General features: G+C 36.0%; 1 protein-coding gene across 6 annotated transcripts in view; it reads left to right on the plus strand.

The window, feature by feature from the left end:
* CNTN5 (contactin 5) overlaps positions 1-26,826 on the plus strand; it is a 618,861-nt gene that overhangs the window by 544,692 nt on the left and 47,343 nt on the right. For all 6 annotated transcript variants that reach the window (XM_048294601.1, XM_048294603.1, XM_048294606.1 and 3 more), the window contains 3 exons: positions 7,179-7,306; positions 8,221-8,396; positions 21,982-22,102. In XM_048294601.1, the coding sequence (XP_048150558.1) occupies positions 7,179-7,306; positions 8,221-8,396; positions 21,982-22,102 (425 nt within the window). The remainder of the gene's footprint in view (positions 1-7,178; positions 7,307-8,220; positions 8,397-21,981; positions 22,103-26,826) is intronic.

A 26,826-nucleotide genomic window follows, 5' to 3' on the forward strand; every position in this document is an offset into this window, starting at 1 on the left:
TCAGTATTTCCAGACTTTACTGCACAGAAACACTGCAAAGATCATATTTATTCCCTGTGCTTAGAACAGAAGCCACATTTGTAAGCAAAAAATAACTTCTAGTGTCATCCACATGAAATTATATTAACATACATGGACAACATTTGCACCAATCAGAGCTGTGTATTTTCATGCACAAATGTTCCTGTGCAGCAAACAGCAAGGGCAAAATGAGAGGCCTGGCTGTGGCTCCTTTGAAAGAAACTGCCCTAAGACAGTCTGCATAAATTAGCTTAAATAGAGCTGGAAGTAGTTTGTGGTACATCAATATTAAGGCTTAACATATTCCTTTGACCTTAGATATGACACACAGGAATTACACCATTATAAATGTTTGAAAACTTGAAATTAAGAAAATCCAAATAATTTCGTGCTTTGCCAAGAGACTGTGCCAAATACAGGGTTGTTTTTTAATTAAGTCAATAATATTAAAATAAAATTACTCTATCTAGGGTGATATTATTAAAAAATGTATAAAGTAGATTGCCTTTTGCTTATCTAAGTGGCTTTACTATAACAATAACTCACATCTATTTTCTGTAAGCATTAGAGGCTTGTGCATCTATTACGATGGAGCAAGAGAAAGCAAAGGGGAATGAGATAGCCCAAAGCCATTCATGGAGAAATAAAGGTTTCAACAATTTACAAATACTTGCTCTGACTCCTTGTAATCTACATTAAAGGAAACTGACAGATCCCAAACCTAAGCTAATGTAAAACGACAGATTGCTCAGATCAGAACACTGTGAGGGGCCACAGGCTAAATGAGTCAGTGCAGCTTCTCTCCATTTGCATCTTTAAGATTCTCTTTTCCAACATGCAGACAAACCAATTTCATACTCCTGATTTTAGATCAAAATGGAAAAGGCAGGGGATGATTTTCTAGCCACCAATAACTTTTTTTAAATTCCAGTTACTAGGTGTTAAAGTCTGCAAAAGTTTTAACTAAATGTAGTGCTCCCTTATTGCTGTGGTTATAACTCTAATGTGCTATAAAAATTTACTTTGGTTTGAAAGTGAAAATATAATAGCAAAAGAATTAATTGAAAACAAAGAAAGATACAAGTGTCTATAGCCTGACCAAATTATCCATTGCTAATTCTTCCTCCTCACCAAAAATTACCACACATCTGACTTCTGGTTTTTTCACTCTGCAATTGTTATTTAAAGCTCCAAGTGTAAGCTGCCTGACATTCATTTTTATTAAGGTCCAGACACTGTGTCCCTGTCTGTGCAAATAAAATCCTGAGTTGTTGTGTAGCAATTTTCATGTTTGCTTCCTCAACTTCTCAGCTATTTCAGCATCCAGAAACAATTTCTACCACAGCATCAAGACATCTGCTTATGAGAATCTGCTATGAATGATGCAACAGAATGAAAATTAGAGTTTCCATTTCTCATTATCTTAATCTTGATGGAAGTCTCTGCTCACTGATTTAACATGTGATATGGAAAATAAATACACATCCTGGCCCCAGTGGGTCAAGGTAAAACTGTCCCTGGTGATAAAGAGGGCTGAAAATTTCCAGCATCAGTTTACAACATACAATAGTGTGTCCTCTACCAGCTGTAAATAATATCTGAGAATTTGTATGGTAGGCGACACCAGATATTAATGAATTAATATTTTTTCAATAAGACAGTGGAACAGTAAAAGCATCTGCACTACTAACACATTTATACTTAAGAATCAATCAAAGGAAAAATGATATGGCAGGCAGAATAAATCTCTGTTTTTCACACCAAAACAAAGATGCTTGTATTTCCCATTTTTTACTTCTTCCCCTCAACACAAGAGCAAATTTTATGGTCACACTCAAAAGTTTTCTGTAAACAGAGCAGCAGGAAGGAAAAAAATTGTTACCTTTTAATCAAAATACTTTAAAAAAAAATTTCAAAACTTCCTATACAAGTAGCTCTTACATATCATATTCTACTTAACTCCCATTCTCTAAATCACATAAAGCCTAAAGAAACCTGAAATTTGTCATTCACATTTGTGGGGACATTACACTGTTCACCTCCATCAGCACTTTTCCTTACCTCTCTGTCAGTCAGCAGTGATTAAGAGAAGGCTTAAGACTGCAGTGATTTCAGATTGCCAAATAAAGGACGTCCAGACACCATCTATAAGCAAAGATCCAGCATTTCTTATGAGGCTGATTTCCATCCATCAGCTTCTTAGCAGACACTTGGTCTCAGAAAACACCTCTCTATTATCATCAACATCCCATATGCAAACAGCATGGGATTTCATCCTTCCAGATAAAGCAGCACATTCTTTATCAAGGACTTTCCCTGGTGCATACTTCATTGGTAAAAAAAGAACAAAATTGACAAAATTACTGACTTGAGTGAGCTAACGCATTTTAGTTTAAACAAATGTACTGAGCATGCTTCCAATCTAAAGTGTTACTGGTGAATATAAACTTTGAATAGATTGCAATATTTTTACAGTGAAAATAATAATTTGAAAATATTGTCTGAAAACAATAGTTGCTGAGTATTTTGCAGCCTTCCAATGTTAATCTAAGTCCAATCCTGAAGCCTTAGAGATGAAAATTTACACTCTTATTCATGTTTTTATGGCTTTGTAGGAGTTCTCAAACTAGTTTACTGGATTACGTTATCATTAGCAAAACTGACTTTATAGAAGTGTTACTAATATGTATGTCCAAATTTGCTGATATTTTGCACAAGAAAACCACAGGTGTTGCAAGCTGGGCATCCAACAACTGCACTATTTCTGATACAGAGTGGAAAATTATAATATGCAGAGATATAAACTACACTGTGAAATCACATTCAATTTCAATTTAGCTCTTTAATTATTAATTTGTTGGGGGTTTCAGCTTCATGGGCAGTGAAGCTTGTGGTTAATTGATCTCTACATCTGTGCTCTAAACACTTACATCCTCTCACAAATCACATTTGTCAGCCCAGTACAGGTGTCTTATGGCTATTTCTACATGAGCAAGTAGCATGGGTCAATAGGAGAAGCAAAAAGTTGATACTATCCACGCTGTCCACTGTCCAAAGTTCTCTTTGGAATAGCTCTAGTCTCATTCCTCAGATGGATTCATGTTTTTATCTGAAGAGCAGTTCACTCCTCAAGCATCCCTCCTAGTTTAGTATCAACTGAAGTTCATGTGCTCAGACTGCTTCATTTCACAAAGCAAACCCACAGCGAGTGGGGACAATGGGGAGATTAATTTCCATGCTCTGCAGCAGCTGGGGTTTTGTCCCACAGATGACATCAGATCATAAAAGGTACTTATATCTGGGGAACAGAATTAAGATTTGAGGGTGAGATTCAGTTCCACGTTGAGATACTAAAGTGTAGAGATCTAGAATGTGAATTAGACATCTGCACTTATTTACCTTTAAAAAAGGTTCAACTGACTGCTGACAAGATCCATGAATTAACATGTAAAATAAAAACTCATCTCACACACAGACACCTCGGTTTTAATTTTACAAACAGCCTCTAGAACAAAAGATTTTCTTTCCTCCCCAGTCATCTTGATGATCCTTCTAAAAGTCATCTTGATGATCCTTCTGAAAGTCAGCTTGATTAGAATTAATCTTCCTGAATACTGATGCTCAAAATTGTCCTGCATTCCTTATTATATTTCCTCAGCACTTCATGTACTAATACTTTCATAAAGAGATGCAGGTTGGTGTCTGATATATTCTAGGGTTGCATTTGCCTTTACTGCATGGTCCTCTTAGTTCGGAATCACAGCTACTGCTTTCCTGTGAGTCTGGTGCTCAGTTGCTCTGTCAAACAATGATTTATTTAATCAAATTTTTAGCAGCCTTTTTGTATCCTGGTAATTTTGAAAAGTAATATCATAGTATAAAAACCAATTTCTCTTTCAAAAAAAAATTCTCTTTTCTTCAACCAGTTTCTTAGCAATCCTTAATTTTTGTATTAAACCTATTTAGCCAGTAATGTGAATTTCAGCATGAAAATATTGTGTGAAACCCATGGAAGATTAAATCCGTACTTATTTTCTAGAAAATATTTATACTTATTAAATATTATAATAATTTAATCTTATTCTGTGTACTTAACCCATGTTCAATTTTATCTCAAGTCCATTTGCTGTTATATCTTGATTACTCTTTCCTAATAATTACTGCTAAAATCTTTGTTGCAGTTGAGCTCAAAACAACACACTTTTTGACATCAAGACATTAACTCTCTTTTTCTTCAGGTTGTTAGAGAGATGAAAACTCTTTTCTACAGAGACACTAATTTTGTGCCTCTTTTTTCAGAAACCTTTTATGTAAAACATCCCTCTCCTTTACCTGATTACAATAAGTTTTTCTTATACTTAAATACAATAATCTCCAAACTATCACCTTGATCTCTCAACCATCCTTTCTCTATTTGTTCATCTATCATCATCTTTCCCTCAGTTTCTAATTAATTAATAATTTAGGATTGCTTTTTTCCCTGAATTATCCTTAATTCTACCCCAGGCCCATTCTCTTCTCTTTGCTTCCCTTCTATTTATGAAGTAAAAAACTCTTTGCTATGGTATTTTTTTTATTAAAATAAGTAGACATTCTATGCAGGTGGTCTCTCTGTGACTGAAAGATATTGGCAGGGAAGGAGAAGAAGTCTATGTTCCTGCTGTGTGCAGCAAGTATTATATGAATAAATAAAGCATTTCAGTTTCCATCATAACCGGCCTCTGGCTATTTTCCCAAACACAAAAAAAAAAAAAGGACAGATGAGTGCTAGACACCTTAAGGAAAATATTAATTTCTGAGCCAAAAAATTCACCAGCAAATGTGTTTGCAATTCCTTTGATTGAGTAATTACTCTTTCCCTCATGGACAGCACGAACTTTTAACTAAATAGAAATGAAATTGATAATATCCATAAGATTCACTAGATAATCTTCCATATGCATCTAACTTTCTTTTCCCCCAAAGTCAGAATTTCAAAACTGTTTTATATCAGGACTTAAGCTGTGTATAAGCTTTTATAATCTGCAAACATTAAAGGAATTTCCTTTCTCTGATCCTGCCAATATATTGATGAAAACTATCACTGTTCTGCAAAGATTATTGCCCTACAAATTATGTCATCAGAGCACTGAAAACTGAGCATCCTGATAGAAAATTTTATTTAAAATTACACCCAGCAAAAATGAAGGAAGCTTGCATCCCTGTCAGTTTCTCAAGCAGAGTGTTTCTTCAGAGGTGTGACATACCATAACAAAGTTTCAAGCCTTATTTGTTGGAAAATATCCAAACCCTCAAAACTCTAATACAGAGTCATTTTCTTAATGCAATAATGCTTTCTATAAAATTACCTTTAGACAAATAATGTGACTCAAATACTGATGTATATTTGTTTAGAGTAGGACAGGAGATGAATCCACCGGTTGCACTGGGGAACCTTAGAGCTGACATGTCCTTCCTCTGCTCCATTCACTTTTGAAGCTATTATTTTCTTCTGCTGTCTGCTGAGAGCAGTGAGTGGTTTCACATCTGAAGTGAACAGAACATTTTTCACTGGAATGAAATTCTGTTTTCTCCACCATAATGTTTATAAACCTCAGATAATAAACCACCATTTCTCACAGAGTCAGAATATGGGGGATATTATTCTTTTTACTGAAGAAAAAAAAGAAAAAAAAAAAAAAAAGAAAAAATATATGCAGTCTCATATTAATGATTTAGTTTGAGCACATTATTGAATCTTAAGCCTAAGTAAATCACTTCTAGTATAAATCAAAGGTAACAGCTTTGAAGTTTAACACAGCCAGCCTATAAATAGAATTCCTTCCCTCTTTTGCTGCTGAAGAGCCCAACCCAATCCTGTCAAAAGTGCCATACTCCAGGTTAATTATTTCTCAAGAGTAAAACACAACATCATACCCTCCATGATTTCTGATCATAGACTCAACAAAGGATTCCCAGCAGAAGGAATGTCAGTCTACACTGCATCAGCCAGAAAGTCCTCTCTGGACAGGCACACCTAAAAATCCAACCATCACTGGGGAAGAGCCACCCACCCACATACTTATTTAGATTCTCTGACACAGAGATACTACCTTAGCTTTAAAATAAGGAGAAGGAAGTACTCCATGTCCTCCCTCTCTTCTATGGGATACCTGAAAGCATTTACTGAGGTTTATCTGCTTCCAGTGTCCATGTCTCCCAGGCTACATCTCCCAACACCTTTGAGAGAGTCGTAACCACTACCTAACCTGAGAAAGGATACACAACACCTGCAAGCAGGGCTTGGCTTGAATGCCATGTAAGAGATGCCATATTCCTTTTAGGCTCGTAGTTCTCTGTCAGGAAAGGAGTCGTGATAATTTACTGTTCTTCCAGGGCTGCAGCTTTGGGATAGAATAAATTCAGGTCTTTGTCATTTTAGAATAGCAAAAACAAAAGTGTTAATTTTAATGCTGCTTCATAGACTTTATGATTAATATTGTGTAAGCAAAACGAAAATTTGAAACTCCCAAATATGAGTGGTTGAGTATTTCTCATGAATATGCTGTAGTGGGATTACTTACCAAGAGGTGTAGTGGAGCTGTAATTACACACTCAGAGAAAAAGTAAAAGCCTATCTACAAAAAAGCAGAGATTATTTAAGTCCCTTTGCTACACTGTGCTGTGATGCCATAAATCATGTTTTGATTAGATACAATTAATTTTATGGGGGTTTTTTCCTGCCTTCTTTTGCATTTCCCTTCCCATTCTTCTCAGATCTGATTTCTAAGGTCATTTTTTTTCTAGATGGAATAGCCTGTGCTTGATATTGAAATGTGATTTGACAATAATATAGTGGTGAAACTTTGAAGACAAATTATGAAGGATTATCTTTTTTACTGTTCTACAAAAGTTTCATTAAAATTCACCTCTAATAAGTGTCAAAGGATACTAATCCTCTGATGCTTCCGTGAAAATTTTGAATTAAAGAAGGAGTAGTAAAACAGATTTATTAAAACCTTTTTGAAACAGAAGATAATTCAGTTATCATCTTCAGTCATCATGCTACAGAGGCAGCAGTCCTTAATCCTATTTATTATTTCTGAAAGATATCATCATGGAATTTGGCTGGTAGGATAGGTGAGTTATTTATATATTTATGGATTTGTCCTTTCCAGGATAACTATTCTTCCACATGGGAGCCTGCGAATCCTGAATGCTTCCAAGTCTGATGAAGGACGGTATTTATGCCAAGGTGTAAATGTATTTGGATCTGCAGAAATTGTTGCATCAGTATCCGTTAAAGGTATGAAAAAATGCTTTGATGGTAATGATGATTTCTCTTGACTAATATTTAAATATTACTTAGAATCCCCAGCCAACCATAAAACAGGCAGAATAAAAAAGCGTTTCCAACAAGATAGGGGGACTAAATTCCAGCTAGTCAAACACTGAATCAGATTGCATACTCCAGCTGTTATATTGTAGATGTGTCATAAGTATTTATTAAATCACTCAAACTATAAATAATTCTGTAAGTAAAGGAATCAATATCCCTTTTATCATATTTTATCTTCGGGAACTCATTTACCCCTATCTTATCCTGCATGAGAGCAAAGCTTTAATTTAAAAATAATAATTGTACCTATATAAAATCCAGAGAAAGATAGTACCTCAGAAGATTAATAATAATAAAACCACTGAGTAGCAATCCATTTCTGAACCACTTTTTTTTCCATTTTTCAGCTGAATTCATATAGGATCATGGATTTTCTTTGCAGGTGTTCAAGCCTTTTGACTTCATTTGTCAAGCTTCTTCCTATACTTAGTACTCCAGGAAACATCCTTTATTGTTTTATGGGACAAAACTGAAATTTTCATGCAATCCCAAGATTCCAGGTGCTACAGCCTTATAAAGAAAAATTTAAAAATGTAGCTTTTCCTGAAACTAATAAAATTAATTAATTAATCCATCTCAGATGTCCTATAGAATGTTGTTTAGGATTCTGCTTTATTGATTCCATGAAACTGTACCTTCTGATCCCCAGTGTCATACTTCAGTATGCATTATGAATATATTTCAGTATTTGACTGTCTGTAGTTGATACTAAGAGCAAATGTAAGCTCTGAGTAGACTCAGCAGTACTCAGCCATATTATTTTGGTCTGGCACTATAAGTAGACTTCCAACAGAATGTTCCTAACACTTCTCTGTTTCAAGAACCTACAAGAATAGAGCTGACTCCCAAGAAGATTGAGTTAACAGTTGGAGAGAGCATCGTCCTCAGTTGCAAGGCCCTTCATGACAACACACTGGATGTCACCTTCTACTGGACACACAATGGACAGCCAATTGACTTTGAGAAAGAAGGTGGACACTTCGAAAGCATCAAGGCAGTAAGTGACCATGCATTTGTCACCTCTGTGCTGGGAACTGATAGAAATTTGCATGGTTTTATATGTCTCCCATTTACCAAATTCTGACCAAACAGAGATAACTGGTTTCGGTAACATTGGAAAGAAACGTTAGCTAGAGGAGGTGCAAACTGCAGACCACTAGAATTACTCCAAGTAGTTTTCATCAAGAAGATATTAAACTTGAACATCCTATGATCAGTGATGTATCTGATAATCTTGTGAGGGAACAGAAAGGAGTTTTCATCAAATCCTGCTTACATTCTTCTGCTGATTTTAATACAGAAAGGATGCTGCTATAAACATTGATGTATCTCTCACAGGTAACATGGCTGTTAAAACTCCCTCACCTCCCAATGCTTTACTTGCCTTGTATATATTTTAATATCTGAATAGCAAGGGCTATATTTACTAACTCCCCTGCATGAGGTACTTCGTAACTGTGTAACCATTATTTAAGTCAATAGGAATCATATGGGCAAAAATATGCATATCAATTTCAAATATTGCCACTTGAGCGAAAAAGAGTTTCATATGATCAAATGGTGCAATAAAGTAATTCAAACCTCTCTCATGTAAAACGGTTTGAACATTTCTTAGTAGAAAGAAATCTTTTAATATGAACAAGTTTGGAAATAGAATCTACAGTCATTTAACTCAATCTTCCCACTAATGAAATGTAAATCAAATGTCCATGCTATGTTAACAGAGAAAAATGAAGTCCACAAAGGTCAGGAAATTTTAAAACTTAATGTATCTCATTTGAGTACAATGTAGCAAAGTTAACTTTGCATTAAAAACCTTGTAAAGCTGTAATCAATTTATTCTTCTGCTTGCCTATGTGGAAGTCATATTCACTTGGTGGACGGTTCTTGTTTTTAAAATGTGAGTTTACTTCAATAGACCATTTAATTGAACAATATTAGTAAGGGATATCTTAGTGTTCTTAGCATAGTTATTTTCATCTGAGGAATACAACACTCAAAACAACACTATTTATGTCAGAAGGAAAATTATCACTCTTTTTTAACTTCAAGGTCATTCTTTGATTCAAGAAAATATCCTATGATTACAATTAAACTTTAAGTCATTGCCAAAAAAATGAAATCTAAAACATGTTACATGGTTCTTTCTGTGTATTTCAGCATCTTTCTTCAAAGGAAATTTTTAATCACTGGGAAAAATCCACAGGCTAGGAAATTTTCAAAGAAATTTCATATCTCATGTCAAAATAAAGCCAATCTCATATAATTTATTTTATGAAAAAGTAGGATTTTGTAGATCTCTCACAAGAATTCTTCATTAATTTCATTTCTACAAGAGAAAGTCCTCAATCTGATAGAAGTAAGGCTTATGCAAAGCAATCAAAGATGACATCCTATTTTCAGGCAAATATTCATGCAAATCACATTGAAATCACTGGTTCCTTTAACTGTCCTAACATGATTAAAATTTGGCCAAAACTTGGTAGATTTAACCAGCTGTTTGAGTTTATGACCTCCTTCTCACTGTGCTGCTAGAGTGTCACTGCTACTTTATTAAGTGAAGACAGTATTACTCATAGAATCACAGAATAAGCTGATTTGGAAGGGACTCATCAAGTCCAACTCTAGGCCATGCACAGGACACCCCAAGAGTCACATCCTGTGCCTGAGAGCATTGTCCAAATGCTTCGTGAACTCTGTCAGGCTGAGGCTGTGACCACTTCCCTGGGGAGCCTGGTCGAGTGCCCAACCACTCTCTGGGTGAAGAAACTTTTTTTATAATACCCAACCTAAACTTCCCCTGACACAGCTTCAGGCCATTCCCTTGGGTTCTGTAATGGGTCACAAGTGTCAAGAGCTAAAGGGGTACCTACCCCTTGGCTTTCCATATTGAGGAAGTTTTAGATGGCAACAAGGTCTCCCCTCCACCTCCTCTTCTCCAGGCTGAACAAGTCTCTCAAAATGGAGTAAATACTCAATACCTAAATGACCAAGTGGATTTTTAAAAGTTGTTTATTAAGTAAAAATCTTTAATATTTATTTTCAGAGGCACATAAGCAATTTTTTTTTCCTAAAACATAGTTTTCAACAAACAGCAAACTTCAGCTGATCAGAAAATATAATCAGTCTGGAAAAAAGGCATTACACATTTTGAAAAATATTACAGAATTAGCTCCTGCCTTGTCACTGTTAAAACAGTGTTGAAATAGTGAAATAATATACAACTCTAAAGAAGTATGGAAAAGAAGCATCAAACCCTAACATTTTTAGACTGGAGTAGCTCCATTTGCCTTTACAAGATGGTCAGGCCATGCTTTCTTTACCTGCATTCCTAACTCATTTAAAGGTCAAGACATTTCTGGTTTTCATCCTAAAGAGAGAGTGGAAGTGTAAGCTTGGATCAACTGGAAGGGGACTGAAAATAGTTGTTAGCACATTACCAGCAGGATGAGGGGTGGGGAAGAACACTCCTTTCCAGAACAGAAGTAACAAAACATGGCCGTCTTAGGACAATCCCCATGGAAATTTTCTGACTGCTGTTGGAAACATAATGTGACACATTTTTTGACATTCTTTTAAAGTAGTGGTTAAAATATCTTGATTTTTGCATTGTCCTGAAATGAAGCTGGATCAGTTGAGAGGTACAAATCTTGAAAGTGGTAATAGCAACTGTGGTAATATGGCAATTTTTTTGGTGTTTTGACACAATCCCCATAACTACTCATTCGTGGAATGTTGTCAGTTGTACCGCATTCTCATTTCTCTTAACTACATAGGAACGAGAAATTTATCACAAGGTTGAAAATGTATTTCTTTACTTCACTAAAATCTAAAGCATGACCAGGTACTGGGACAAAGGAAGATAAAACTCATTTTATATTTCCATGTAATCTCCTCTAACCTATCCAGTTTCAAAGTTGAGATACACAATTAGTTAAAGCCATAGATTTATGAATACAGAAAACAGGAATTTGAAGTCTGATAGATTTCTATCTGTATCCCGTATTTTGCTCTTCTGAATTAAATACTTCAAATTTGTATGAGTTGAGCCTGAACAAAATGCTTTTTAATGGAGTATGTTTAAGAAAAATAATATCCTTTGTGTGCATGAAGTCATAGAATTATATGTACATTTTTTCTACATACACTGATACTTCATCAGATAAAAATATTTTCAGGCTTGACTGCAGTTTGCTTATTTGTTTTAAACCCTGACAAATTAAACATTATTTAAATGGGTTTTGCTAATAATAAAACCACTGTAAACTTCTCATCACTGGTTGCAGTGCTCATAACTTCACCATGGAAGAGCCAAATATTAATTATGATGACAACCTTGATGCTTAATGAAGTGTTATAAAAGCTATCACCAAAGTAACATTTATTTGGGCTGTAGATAAATTTTCACTTGCTAAAATTGCATGATCCCTAGCAATTACAATTAAAAATAGCTTCTCTCAAAGTAATCAATATTACTTCCCTTGTTTTGAAATGATATCAGCATTTTTGTGCAGAAAAAAAAGGTGTTATAATTTTTCATACTGAGAAGTAATTTTTTATACAAACCGAAGGTATTTTTGCTGTTCTTTACTGAGGTATCAAAGATTTAGTACCTACATCAATTTAGGTACTTCAAGGACTTGCCTGGCAAAAAAATAAGGGCGATAAGGATGTCAACTTGTGCATGAAGGGAATATTAAGGAAAATGGACAAGCTGAATTCCACTGGAGTGACTGCAGATTGCAGTCTAGGAAAAGTAAACATCCCAAATCTTGTGTATTATATAACTTCACAGTACATTTGGTGGAAGAACAATAATGCCAAGGGTTATATAAAACCAGAATCCTTTGGCATTGGTAAAGTCTTATTCTGCCTCACAAAAGACTTGATAACATTTTAGGTTCTTTGAGGGGTAATCTGTATAACAGAAACAATTTTGCATGGAAGTCTGAATTTCCAAAATTTTCTTGTAGCAACACAGTAAGCAATGAGCTCAGAAAGTATAAACATGCTTTTTTTTATTGGGATAACTTTGATTTTCTGTCCCTTGTGCCAAATCTAGAGGTCCTATTCAAAATTCTATTAAAAATGTTCTCTCCTACAATCTTTAGTGACCTTAATTTTCTCATAGAGATATCCATTTTTCGTCTAAAAATATCTGATTTTGTCAGTAAATTTTCATTCAACTGTCATCATTCCAACTCTGTGTTTGAAGGCTGATGCTGTTTTTATAGCAGCCAAACAAAATTATTTACTGTGGTTTTCCACAGCCTGGTAAGCAATAGCATTGCTCTTAATGTCCCTCACCTTGACTTCTCAGACTCAGGAAAGTGATTTGGTCTGAGTATGTTCTTGTTCTTTGATCTTAGCTGAAACTGCCACCAGGGGAAGCAATAAGTACAACCTGTCATGTTCTGTTTTACAATGGTTATTTTTTCACATGGAAGTGAATGGAAATCTACTGTTTCACTTAAAAAAGGACTGTAGATACAGATTGGACAATGCATTTAATTCCTGCCTAGTACTGGAGACTTCAATCTGGTAACCTAGAACTTTTGGAAGTGCATAAATTTGCATCTTTCCTTGTATTTTCAAGTCACTCCCTAAATTCATGGAGTACTTTAATCATATTTGAGAAGTTAAGATTAAAATTTCCTAAGTGTTTTCTAAATAGGAAGAGCTAAGTTCTCCGCTACATGAAACCAATTAAAACAGCAGGCCATTAATAATAATGTCTTTCCTCTTTATTGGATGTAAAACCAAACAAGGTTAATTAAATAGGGGTTTTACTTAACACCCCTGCTTCGTCCCCACATGAGGAAAACAGCAATAGTTGTCAGAAGACTTGCAGAAGATACGTGTTCTATGCACAGAGAATTTCTGTTCAGGGAAAAGCTGCCATATGAACCTCATTGCTACCAATTTGTTTCACTGTCTGTTGCAATCCGTTCCTGCTGATGGAAGAGGCTGAACACAGCCATGACTGTCAGCTCTAATCTCTAGATATTTCAGCCCTATGCTCATTACCGGGTTTTGCCCACTTGTCACGCTACAGCAGTTACCTATTTGAGCAATCAGGAGTAGTTTAAAAAAAAATTTTTGAATCTCAGCTTTAGTGATAAAAAGTTATTGTAAATTAGGTAGGGTACTAAATGGAATAAGGATTTCTGGAATTTGAGTTCTACGACTCGTAACTATAAACCGAAATCCAAACACAATGAAGACCACGGTGTAATACAGCACTTTACCGTGTCTTGCTTCCAAGATATAAACCATTCTAGAGAACTGATTGAATTTATTTCATGCCACATTAGAAAGAGACACTCCAAACATTTCCTAGAATCAAAAAAGTATGTAAATGGTTGCATGCAAGTGCTTGTGGTTTTGGCTATTAATAGAGAGTAAGGGACAGAGATGATAAGCAGCATCTCATCTTGTTTAGCCTGGAGAAAAGGAGGCTGAGGAGGACCTTCTTGCCCTCTACAGCTGCATCAAAGGAGGATGTAGTGAGGTGGGGATTGGTTCTCCTGTCCCAGGTAACAAGTGACAGGATGAGAGGAAGTGACCAGGTTGCACCAGGGGAGATTTGGATTAGATGTTAGGAAATATTTGATCACTGAAAGGGTGGTCAGGCATTGGAACAGGCTGCCCAAGGATGTGGTGGAATCACCAGTCCTGGAAGTGTTCAAACGAGTGTGGATGTGGCACTGGGGATATGGTTTAAGGGTGAACACAGCAGTGCTCAGTTAGCGGTTGGACTCAATGATTTTAGAGGTCTTTTCCAACCTTAACAATTCTGTGAACTCCACTATTTAATTTTATTTCAGACAAAGGAGATAACCAATCATTTTGGAAAATGTGAGCCTCTTAAAGTTCCTGAATACCAATTTCTATTAAAAAGTGATTTAAATAAGTCAGGAAATACAGTCAGACAATTTTTACTGTTTTTTTCCATTAAGGTATTTTGTACCTTTCCTTGTTTACAATAAGCATTCTAATGCAAAAAATCTTGGGATAAATAAAAGATACTTCATGACAGTCCATTCTTTCTCCTGTTTACTTGGACCTGATGGATCTTTTAACTGCTTGGCACAGTGTTAATCTGGGTTATAACAGCAGAGTCGATTGTTTTAACAACTGATCAATATGAGTTCCTAACTCTACAGCTTCCATTTAGAGCTCTGCTGTGTGTTTTACACTTGCTGCTCAGCAGCCTTTCTCCCCAGCTGTTGGTGGCAGAGCTTTCCAAAGCCTTCCTGGCAGTATTTCTCCATTGCAGTTCTTCCACTCCCAATCTTCTGGTTTTATTCTTGAGGCCTTGCACCTGCAAACCCCAATTGTGTTGTTACAGAGAAGTGTCATGGGAAGAAGCTCTCACTGTCCTGAAACTCACCTCTACCTCTTGCCCCCTTTCTTTGTCTCTTATTTGGTAAACCAAGACACAGCATGCAGCACACAGTAGATAATGTTAATATGAATACTTCATAAATATTTTCCAACAATAAACATACTGAGAATCTACCAATCAATCATTGTGTAACAACTGCTCTTATTTAATTTATTCCAATTAACATTAACAAATAGGAAGTTTAAGTAGGTCCCAAAGAAAATGATATAACACTACAGGGGGAAAATGGCAAAAATAATCACCATTTTCATCATCACCTACTGCACTGGAGGCAGACTCTAGAGGTCTTTTCTTCCTTTCTTCTCATGGTAATAAAATCTCAGATACAGAACATTAATTTAGTAACATGAGTGTAGTGGGCCTCTCTGTCCTGAAGGTTGTCATTTCACATCCCATCTCTTTTCTCATTTCTTCCCATTCTCAGCGCTTTTTCCATGTTTTCTTTAATCCCTTGATTTCAAAAAACTACCCCAGTACATGACATACCACCTGACAGCTGATATTCTTTTAACTTCATCTCTTTTTCTGCCTTCTTTCAATAAAATTAATCAAACTCATTTGCAGCAATTCAAGATGCACTTGAGATGCATTTCAAGCATTTCAAGCTGATTCAAGCTCTTCCTATCGACTCCCAACATTCCATCACTCTCTGGCATCCACTCAAATCCACCAGTGCTCACCAAAACAGCTCTTTTCATAATTCTTGCCTTCTCTATGCAAACTGTTCAGAAGTACTGCCACTCGAAGGGTCTGCCCTCCCCCTGGATGATTCTTAAGGATTCGCAAACCTAAAGCCATCTTTTCAACTTCTCATAGACAGAGGAAATGCAAGTTGTGTTTTATCAGGTTTGTCTCCGTCAACCTGCATCAGTCTGAATACTGCTATATTACCATTATTATACTACCACATACCATTAATCAAAACAAAACTGATAACAATGATTTCATCTTCTTTGTTCCAAATGTGCTCATATGATTAAAAGACAGAGCTCAGGATATAATTTTCCATTATCACTATATCAACCAAGAAATCTGCTGCTTCTCAGGAGATTAAATATTTGCAATTTCTAATCATCACAAGCAGTAGACAGATGTAGTTGATATGTTCAAACCTGATAATTTGCATGCAATGGCACTTAAATTGCCCTAAATGCACTATGGACAGAATTTGGCTTGAAGCCAACAATCCAGCATAATGTACATATAAATTGTCAGTGTAATTTAAAAGAACTTTATTGTATTGCTGGTTTTCACTTACTATTGATGGTACAAAGATAACACTGCCATAAGGTTATTCTGTACAATCATTTGTTTGCATCAGATAAATGCACCAAAAATAAACTCCTTTGCCACCCAAATATAGTAAAAATCAACTGTGAAGTAATTTTTCAATCTAATCTAACTGAACTTCATTAATAAAAGCTATTTTGCTAAATGAAGTAATATATGAGTCAGAAATTCACTTAACCTGTGTGTTATATGTAAAAACACACATATATTTTAAATAATCATTTAAACTGAAAAAGTTATCATTGCCAACCCAAGTCATTCTTGTTTAGGATCAAATCTCAGTCCTTTTTACTTGACACACCATTGTTTTACTGTTTTCAGTTTAAACAGAATAGAATCTTTTTAGGCTTTTGGTACCTCCCAAGCACTCTCTTCTGTACAAAAACCACTTTGTAGGAAAGCATCCTCACCTCTCAGTGTCAAGAGATTTAGATGACAGGCAGCAAACCTCAATAAACCCCTGTAGTCATAGTAAAGAAGTGACCCAAACTCCCCTTGGGCTTTCATCATAAAAGTTTTCTTCCAATGGCAGTCAGTGTTTGGCCACTCTTTTCTTCCCTTTGATTTAAGCTTTTGTTGAATCATGATCATTTGTAATATTCTCATTACCCATTTTAGACACATTCTTCCCAAGCAAAGAGACAGTTTGCACCGCATGTTGTCCAGGTTGAGTTCCCAGCCTGAATTTGCTGCACAGTAATAGGCAGTCCCCAAGACTTTGCAGTGCAGAAGATGAGAGCTGTGGGTTAACACGTCATCTCTACCGACTACCCAGTATTAAGAACTTCTTTGACTTTTTGTCCCTCTTTCCAAGACAAATTGGAGCTACATTCAAAGAACTGCAGTTGGAGTGCAGAAGGGAAGTATGACAATCAGTGTGGAAAATGAGAATCATTAGAAGCACATTAAATGAAAGCTGGGTTTGATACAATGACAAAATAATGATACTTCATATGTATTTTCCACATATGATTCTGTAGTTTGAGCATATGTGATAAATTATGTAATAATCAACCCAAAGTATAATTCTTTCATGGAAGAGGTATGGAGAAAGGAACAAAAGACTTACTAGATGTTAAGAAAGTGCTCTAGGGTGTAACTGTGAGCTCCATTTCAAATGCAGGCAGATTAGAAATTGTTCTTTTGCAAAGTCTTCAGAAGGAAAAGTTGGATGCACTGAATGGACCACCTTGGTTTAGAGATAAAAACTCAGCAAATGAATGGACAGATTAACAGACAGGTTTCCTAGCAACTGGCTCAGGGCAATGAACTTGCTCTCACAGGAAGAATACATTTAATTCTCTTCATTTGAAGGAAGAGCCATATGTAAAAGTTGTTTATTGCAAAGCAATTCACAACTGTTAAGATCTGGTTATTAAAATTAGAGAGATGTCTTTGCCCAAATTAAGGTGCAAACGAGACCATACATCAAAGTCGTTAGTATGGATTTTTATTTAACAGTAAATGTGAGGGAGAGAGGGAGAGATAGAAAGAAATAGGAAAAGAGAGGGGGCAGGGAGAGAAAGAGAATGACAGAGAGACAGAAAATATGTCACCACTGCATGGATTCTGTTGGTTCTCTTCTTCTAGTCTTCTCAGCGGTGACGGTCCCAGTCTAGTCAAAGTGATGGCTCACTGTCTTGAGCCATGAGGGGTGGGAGAAGCCCGTGAAACACAAAATCCACTGGGTTTATACTTAATCAGGTTAAGGTAGGAATGCCCAGGTACATCCCCTGCAGCAGGGAATTTTACACTGGATGATGTAATACTTTGAATCACGGGACACTTCAGGAGTCTGATGGTTTATGATACCTTCTAAGACTAAGACATCACAGCTGCCTCTTATATCAGTGACACTGAGTCATTTATGGCCCACCAGAAGGGGTGAGTTCCTTCAGGCTGTGTTTAAATGTCCTGGTACTTCTCTGAAAGGGAATTTCCACAGCTGAACCACCTGTGTAAGGACTTCAGCATGATAAAAAGTACTCCCCCAACTCTCAGGATTTGCCTCTTATCAGCGTCTTCTCTTATCTTGTCCAAGACCCAGCTGTAGCCTCTGGTGCACACTCTCTGCACCTGGGTAGTTAAGCGGTTCATTGTTTGAATAATTGACTATTAACAGTCCAGTCTCTCACAACAACCTCTTAAGATTTGTTAGAGGGAAAGAGAAAAAAATCCACACAGGACTTCCTCTCTGTGGGTATTTGGTACAGCTGAAGAACTATTCATTCCCCAAGAGTAAATTCTTTGAAACAGTAAATTCTTTTTTTTTTTTGCTTCTGCAAACCACCAACATTAGGACAACGAGTGCAAAAGACAAATGCAGTGATGTCATTACTACTGAGAAAAGTATACATGTTATATGCTCCTTGGAGCCTTTTTGAATTTAGGGAAGTATTTCCAAATCAAAAGCAAATGTTAAGGTATAGGTGGCACCAATTTTTGAAAAAAAATGGTATCAAGCAGTACCTTATATGTAAAGCTAATTAGATATGTGGCAGACATGACTGTGACCTCAGACAACATGCCACATTGAAGTAGAGAGAGCCATAGCTTGACACAACATTCAGCACTGGAGCTGCCCACAACCAAATGAAGGGGATGCTTGGGAGCATAATATGAATGGTACAATAATTTATTGTCCTGGAGAGAAACATTAGTCATGACAGACAGCATTCTGAGCTGTATTATTATTATTATTATTTACTTGCTGCTTAATGAAAACCAACAGTGCACATCAGGTCTATAGCTGATGCTGACCTTGAAGGTTACTCTTAGCTTTCCTGAAAATCAGAAAAAGTTGCTTGTTGAACCTATCAGTTTTGTTTTGTTTTAAATTTTAGCTTCAGTAAAATACAATATACATTTCACACAGTAGAAGTTTATACTGAGATTAAGGTGTACTGATACTTGATTAAATGGATAATACATGATGCTCAGAACACAAAGGAATATGGATTTTTCTAATAAAATGCTACTTTGAAATAGTGTGCTTCTTGCAAAATATTCCCTGTCACAAAAGAGCATAAAATCAGTGAAATAAAAAGCAGCTTTTAAAAACATACACTTAATAGCATCAAAATTTAGAACCAGGCAAAGAAATTTAAACACCGCTAACATCAGCTTTGACTAAAATTGAGACCACAAAGTTGCTGATACACCAGGCTGTCCTAAATCATGTTAGTCCAGGCGAGAGAGACCTTCCTGTTTGCATCCATGTCACCCAGGTTTTGCCTTCCCCCAAGGGGAGTGTACGTCTCTGCTTTTGCTGAAGCATCGCATCTTTTTCCACTGACAGAAAACTAAAAGCAGAAGAAAGTTTCTGATCTTAGATACTTTTCTTAATGGAGTCTCTGCTGCATTCTCACTTTGTAGGTTTTTTTAAAACTAGATTGCAATTGTTCAAGTTTAAGTAGTAACTGCAATGGCAAGGTGCAGAAATCTTCTTAAGACTTAGAAAGCCAGCACACCAGTTTAACCTCCCCTGGACCTTTTTGTGACCTAGAGCCTCTTATCACAGAATAAACTAATCAACAAATAATCTGTCTTCCAAGACTTGGAAGAGTCTTTAAAATTAATGAAGACCACTCTATAAATGCCACTGAACAGCAGTAATGCAGGATTTTTTTTAGAGTTCCGGGTCAAACATATCTCCTACTTATCTAAATGGAAGCTAATATGTGCCATTATTTTCTTGATTATGATCAAGAATCTAATGTCTGAGTATGTACCTATCTGTATGAAACACAGTGAGTTTAATCTACTCACATATCCCCAGGAATGCTGGCTGCACATCCTGTTATGCTGTAAAAAAAGAATTTCATAGAGATCTATTGTACTGCACTGCTCTCCACTTACAGCAATGATTCCTTCAATTGATGCTTGTCTGCGCAGTTACACAGGTGCGCAGATGAAATACATACATTTTTTCATGATAAGAATATTAGGATTCACACATTCATGAACCCTCTGGAAGTCAGAGTGACAGCCAAGATTTTTAACAGCTCCTGAGCAATGAAATCAGACAGTTGCTACACATTACGTTATTCCTCACACTTAACAACAAAACACACATTAGATGTAAATTATCCTCAAGAGAGGACAAATGTGGACTGATTCTGGTCTTATCCTTTTAATAACTAAAGCTTTGTACCAAGATCACTAAATGTCTTGAGCAACACATTTCAATAGCTATTAAATGCTACTGTGTTATACAGCTTAAAAAATTTATATCCTGAATTTGACTCCGGGTGGGAGTGTGTGCTCTTCTTTTGCATTTCGAGCTGTAGAGTGCTCAGATATTCTTCTCCACTGCTGTGATTTCTCATATGCCAGAGCAAGAATATAAGAATTGCATTATGGCCTGACTGGTCTGAGTATCTCCCCTTCAGCAACATTATTATCTAGATTGCTTCAGAAGACAAAACACTCCCACAGTAATCACGCTCTTAGATCCACAGAGTTATTAAGCTATAGATCATGCCCATATTCACTTTGGCCTCGGAAGCAGCCTTGATGTCTCCACCTCTCTTTTCCTTTTTTGCATGTGAATATCCTTTGGTAAAGATTTTGCCTTGGTGCTACATGGAGTATTACCACAAATTACTTCAAAAAATGTAAATGAAGAGAAGATTGACTGAAGAAGTATGCCAAGATGTGCTGGAAAGGAACTCTTCTGCCTAAAAAGAAAAAACTAAATTATAGAAGATTGGATCTTGAAATGAATCCTATTTCATCTTGTCATTAATGACCTTAGCATAAGAGAAAGAAGTATGCAAATGGCAATTGTATGGTACAAAATTAGACACCTTACCAATACGGCAGATGATGAAAAATAGCAGATGGGAACAGACAAGAAACATGATCCTACAAAGAACAAGGTCATGCACACATGAATGGCTAGTTATGAAGTGGGAGTTCATAACTTGCAAATGATTAAGGATAAAGATCTGAGTGTATCTACATGAGCACAGAATACATATGTGCCACAGAACGCAAATATGGATCTAGGTGAATTCAGTGACAGATTTCCAACACAGCTAGAGAAGTATCAACACTTAAACCTCTAGTAAGATTTTATTTAGAATTCAGGGTACAATTCTGCTCACTCAGGATCAAAATTAATCAAATTAGAACCACTGCGTGGGATAGAAATATATAATTCAAGGAAAAACTGTCAGTGTTTGGTTGTTTAGCAAAGTAGACCAAATCTGAGACGGGAAATGCCTATACTCCATTCATGTTTCTTAAAGTGAACTTTGGGGAATTGTAAGCTAGAATTCTAAAAAAAAAAAAATTGAAGTGGTTCTCTCTTTATACATTTTGCACATTTCAGATTTAAATACAGAGTTCAACAGGAAGGACAAGAATCTGTTCATATTTTCTCAACCATATTTAGCATTAACTTCCTCTATATTATTAAAAATCAATCAACATTATCTTACAAGTTATCTTAATTTCAGCACACTAGCAAGACATATTCCAAATGTCACTGCATTGCAGTAAAGAGGAGGAGGAAGAAAGTTCTTAATTTCTAAGAGGACTTTTTTAATACCAAGGATAGCATCCAAAATACTTCTGTTCATCTCCTAAATTAATTTCTTTGTGCTAGTTGGAATAATTTTCTTTGAATGTGCAAATATGCGCAATGTGCTTTAAGCAAAGTCAAAGTTATTAAAAACCTGAAATGCTCTTCTTTAATCCCTGTTAATAATTGTATAAATGCAGTGTTCTGATAATCCTCACAAGAGGGTATTAGGACACATACATTTTGTAAGATGAAAGCTGCATTTAAGTGTTGCTCAAACTGTACAAAAACACCCTTGTGAACTACCTTGAACACAGATTTAGTGAGTTTTAAACTGGCACTTCATTCCTGTTTCAGCAAGCCTCCTCTGCAGATTTAATGATCAGGAACATCCTCCTGATGCACGCTGGGAGATATGGTTGCAGGGTCCAGACCGCAGCAGACACCGTGTCAGATGAGACGGAGCTGCTTGTTAGGGGTGAGTATGCTCGTGGTGCCCCCTGAAAACACAGTCACCACACACTGTTGTACCAGGGAATTTAAATACATGAGCTCCAAGGATGCCTCTGCCATGCAGTGGTCCTTAGATTTTATATTATTGAAGCCATTTGTGGTAAACTTGGTGTCTTTGAAGGCACTTTCACCATAAACTGACCTGCAGACTCTGCAAAGAGAAACAAAAGATAGTGGGTTAATAGACAGTTTTAAGAGAGGTAACAGCACAAAAAGTATATCTGATTAGCTAAAATAGACACTTAGCCTTCACAGACCTGCATAAGGTAGGTATAATGAGCTCTTTGTGTTTTTATGTGATGCTTTGCATTTCATCTCATGGTCAAGCTATTCTTTCAGCTTTAGCAGTTTAGGAACATTCATTCATTTCCTAAGAGGAGGGTCCAATTGTAAAATTATAGATATGAACAATGAAACAACAGCCCCATAATATGATGAGGATTTGGGTTTATTCACACATGGAATTTTTACCACCAATTGTTCACTGCATCTTTATGCCCTGTCCTATAATCTGTTAAATTTTTTCACCTGTCATTTAATGTTCCTGATTATGCACAGGAACACAGATTCCTTTTCCTGCAGGATCCCAGATCATACCAAAGATGCCACCTAGTTTACAATAAAGCAGGGCACCAGCACCATCTGTGCCTTCCATCAAGCAGAGTATTCCTGCATTCTGCACTACTTGTGTGTGTGTGCATACTCACACGTGTGTTTAGTGCCTGAGGGGATCTGAGGACTTACATTTCACTTACTGGCATAATGACTGGTGGGTCCTGCAATGCCAAGAGACATGGATCCCTGCTAGGTAGCACAGATGGGTAGCCTTACTGTGGATTATACATTTTTGAAATAATAAATCAAGGTAGATATTTTATTAACATTTGAAAAACTGCAGATAAAAAAAAATAATCAGTTACTTGGCTATTATAATCTTTCAAAAATACTTACTTTAACATATTCCACAATGTCTTTAGACTTGATGTCTTCCTATCCGTCACTTTTAGGACAAATATATGTTTCAACTGATAAAGAATGTTTCTGGCTGACTGCAGGGCTCTTCACATTTCCATGAAAGTAATAGTTAAATATTTCCATAAAGACACTTTGAGGACCATCAGATATCTATGAGCTATGGCACTATTGGGATGGTTGTATTCAGTTGACTCGTTGCAGCCATGTAATACCATTTTAGCTGCCTTATTAAATCTGATTCATCCTTCTGGATTATGCAAGACCTTTTGTGTTACCTTTGTCTGTCTCAGACAGGAGCTGGAGGCTTTATGAATGGGCAAGGCAATCTCAACTTTAAATTGAACTTTTGTGACAAAAAGGTCTTAGTTATTATCTAGGATAGACTGATTACAAAATTATTTTTAAAGAATACTGGTTATATAAATTAGTTTATTGATTTTGCTGTAGAAATGAAATTCTTCTCTGAGGAAAAGGCCTGAGATTAAATTTTTAAAAAGGCATTGTAAGAAGCACCAGGATGCATTTATGTGAGTCTCATTACCATGTCACCGTGCTGTTGAAATAAAAACTATAACTGCTTTGTAGTGGAATTTAAATTCAAATATACTTTGCTTAAAATTTTCTCCTTTTCTTGTTTCTACAATTGGATAATTATAGGATAGAGTAAGAAATTTTGTTTTTTATTGCAAAAAATGTTTAAAGCACTTTCAGTGTAGAGTTGTGAATGACTAGACCTTACAGACCTCAACAGTTCAAAAATCAAAAATATTTATGAGAATCTAATATATCTCTCCTTATACTTTTACAGGAACTTCATTTTCATTTCAGTATCTCTAATTTTTTTTCTCCCCTATCTGTCTCACTTAGTGGTGTGCAATTTTACACTGATGATCCCAAATTGCAGCACCTTTCAAACTTCTTTAGGTTTAGCTTTCGGTGATACTGGACATTGCTTAGGAGAAGATACCAGCAGAAATGGATGTTTCAGTAAACATTTCAGTTAATTCTGAAGAATTCTACCTGACAAAGGAAGTCATCTTCTATGAAGAAAACCCATGCAGTAAAGCTTTTAATTCAAAGCCATATAATTCTTTATTTCTGGTACATTTTATAGTTAAAATAATTTCATTTTATGCATATTACAAAACATCCCTTTCTTTTAAATGTTACAGCCCAAAGCCAAACTGAGATAGCAGAAGCTTTGTTATGAATTTTTATATGTACTGATATAACCAAACTTACAGCAGATCCTTGTTCTGACCTTACTTTCTCTCCTTTTGCCTCTGCAGAAAATGCCAGTGAAAATACTGACAATATGGTACCAGCATATAAATCCATTTCAATCATTACTTCTATTGTAGGTTTCATCTGGTATTTAAATATATCATTGCAGTTTTTTTCCTGAAAAAATATTCTTCTTACAACATTTCTACAGGAAATAAATTTGACATTCAGAATAAATTAAATTAAAATAATCTCATTCTCCCTCCTTTAAATCTTCGTGAATCTCAGAATTACTGCTACTAGCAAATTGACTAAATTTAAACTGAAGTACGCATTCAACTGGTTCACTATTTTTAAGTCAAAGGACTGTTTGTCAGAACTTAATTACAAGCAACTTGGAAGAGTAATGTACCTTGTTGCAGCCTCCTCAGATGGAGGAAGCAGAAGCAAACTTTGCAGACTTCTGTTGCTCATAATTAACATCCTGATCTTTAACAAACAGACATTCACCACTGTATTTTCAAGGAAGTGCAATGTCTCAATATTATTTATTGTGGGCAAAACATATAGTATCCTTAAATAATATTTATCTATTTTGAAATCATTTTTACTAGTTGCTCTACTGGAAATTCCCTTGAATATATGCCAGGGAATGTCACTATTTTTCCCTTGTTGTTCTTTGTTCTGCATTATACAATGAAAGTTAAATTCAAAAAATATCACCAATGAAAGACAACACAAAGAACAAAGAATGAACAGTGCCAAGTAAATCTCGATTTCTTTGAGTCTAATTACTCATAAGAATGTATTTAATGGTGCAAGAAGATTCCTGAATTTACTGCCTATATACACATCTGTGTGGTTGTGTGCGCGTGTGTGTGTGTGAAACAAAGGAAATAAAGACAGCAGCAAGTTTCTGTTCTGCAACTTTCTATAATGTGTTACATGTTTTTTAAACCCTAAATTTAAATTTTCAAATTCACTTCCTCACAGGTCTTGAATTTAGGTAAGTTGCAGTGAAATACAGGTCTACTATTTTTTCAATAATGATTGTGACCTAGTGAATCTCTTTCAGGAACATTTCAAAAGTATATATGAAAAGATATTCTAGATCATGTTCGGACAAAATCAGGATTCAAGTCCCATCAGCATTTACTACTCAAAAAAAACTCCAAATACTTCTCTAAGTGCTTTGAAACTGTGATTAAACTATGTATATTGAAGTAAGAAAAACTTTTTAGTGGTCCTTAGCAATTCTTTTTTTAATGCTATCAATTATGTGGGTTTCATTAGGAAGAGATGTTCTGCCAGCAGCTGGACCTGTCAGGCAGTACATTAGCTTTCCAGATTAAATGTCTTGCATTTTATTCTTGGAGTGAGTTGTGTGAGAGAAATATTTTGGTAGTCTCATGCTAGTCAACAGTGACCTTCAAGGGTGGGCTGTCCTGACATACCAGGCATCATCTGTTTATATTCAGGTAAGCTACTATCTAACTTACAAAAGTGTTTCCTCTCCAAATATAGCTCTAGAAAATTCTCTGAAATTCATCATCATAGGTTTTTTTTATTATAAGGTACCTAAAAAAAAAAAAAAAAAGTCATGATCTTTTATTCATCCGAGATCCACCATCCCCTCTAGATACACACATTGATTTTTAGAGGTCCCCAGAGAGTTCTTTACTCTCTGAATACAGGAAGGATGACAGAAGATTCAGATCAAAGGCCAGAACTGATTTAAAGCAGAAGTGTAGCAATCACTTTCAACTTACCTCAGCAGCTGCAGTGCTCACCTACAATGCAGGATAACTTTGTTTATCTGTCTCAGACCAGTAGCCCAAATCACACTTTCTCCTTAAAAGCATGCTATACCTGCAGGTGGCTGTTAGGTGGGGTCAAGATATGTTTAAGCCTCTTTCTGAGGTAGAGGAGCCAGGAGCACAGAAATGCTGTGACAAACAAATAAGGTGACAAACAAATAAGCACCTGGATATGTAGGGCCCAATTTAGGGCATCTCAAGTAGCCCAAATGTTTTCTTCTTTCATTGAATTGAATCCTGCTCTAGAAATGAACAGAGGTTCCCTCAGGTGAACCTCTGTCAATGGCTTAAGCCAATGCACTGAATTGGTTACTGGAAAGGGAAAAGCTAAATAACAGGCATGCACCCTCTGCACCAGGTTTCCCTCCATATGGGCAACGACACAGACAGTGGTAAATCCTTAAAAGCCGCTGCAATATTTTCTAGAAGACAGTGATCAGAACCCATAACAGCAGAACATACATAGGCTGATGCATCTCAAGGACATCTAGAAGAGAAAACACCTTTTCACAGAAGCTGGTAACTATTCTGGGACCAGGCTTGCAAAAATGTGCTACCTCAAGTGCAGTCCCATGACAGAAATTATGTATGTCTGATGATCACAGAAGTAGTTTCAGTGGAGTGAATGAAAACAACAAAAATCACCACTATGGACTTACATTCCTGACACCCA

This window comes from Corvus hawaiiensis, chromosome 2, assembly GCF_020740725.1.
Source record: "Corvus hawaiiensis isolate bCorHaw1 chromosome 2, bCorHaw1.pri.cur, whole genome shotgun sequence".
NCBI classification, from domain to species: domain Eukaryota; kingdom Metazoa; phylum Chordata; class Aves; order Passeriformes; family Corvidae; genus Corvus; species Corvus hawaiiensis.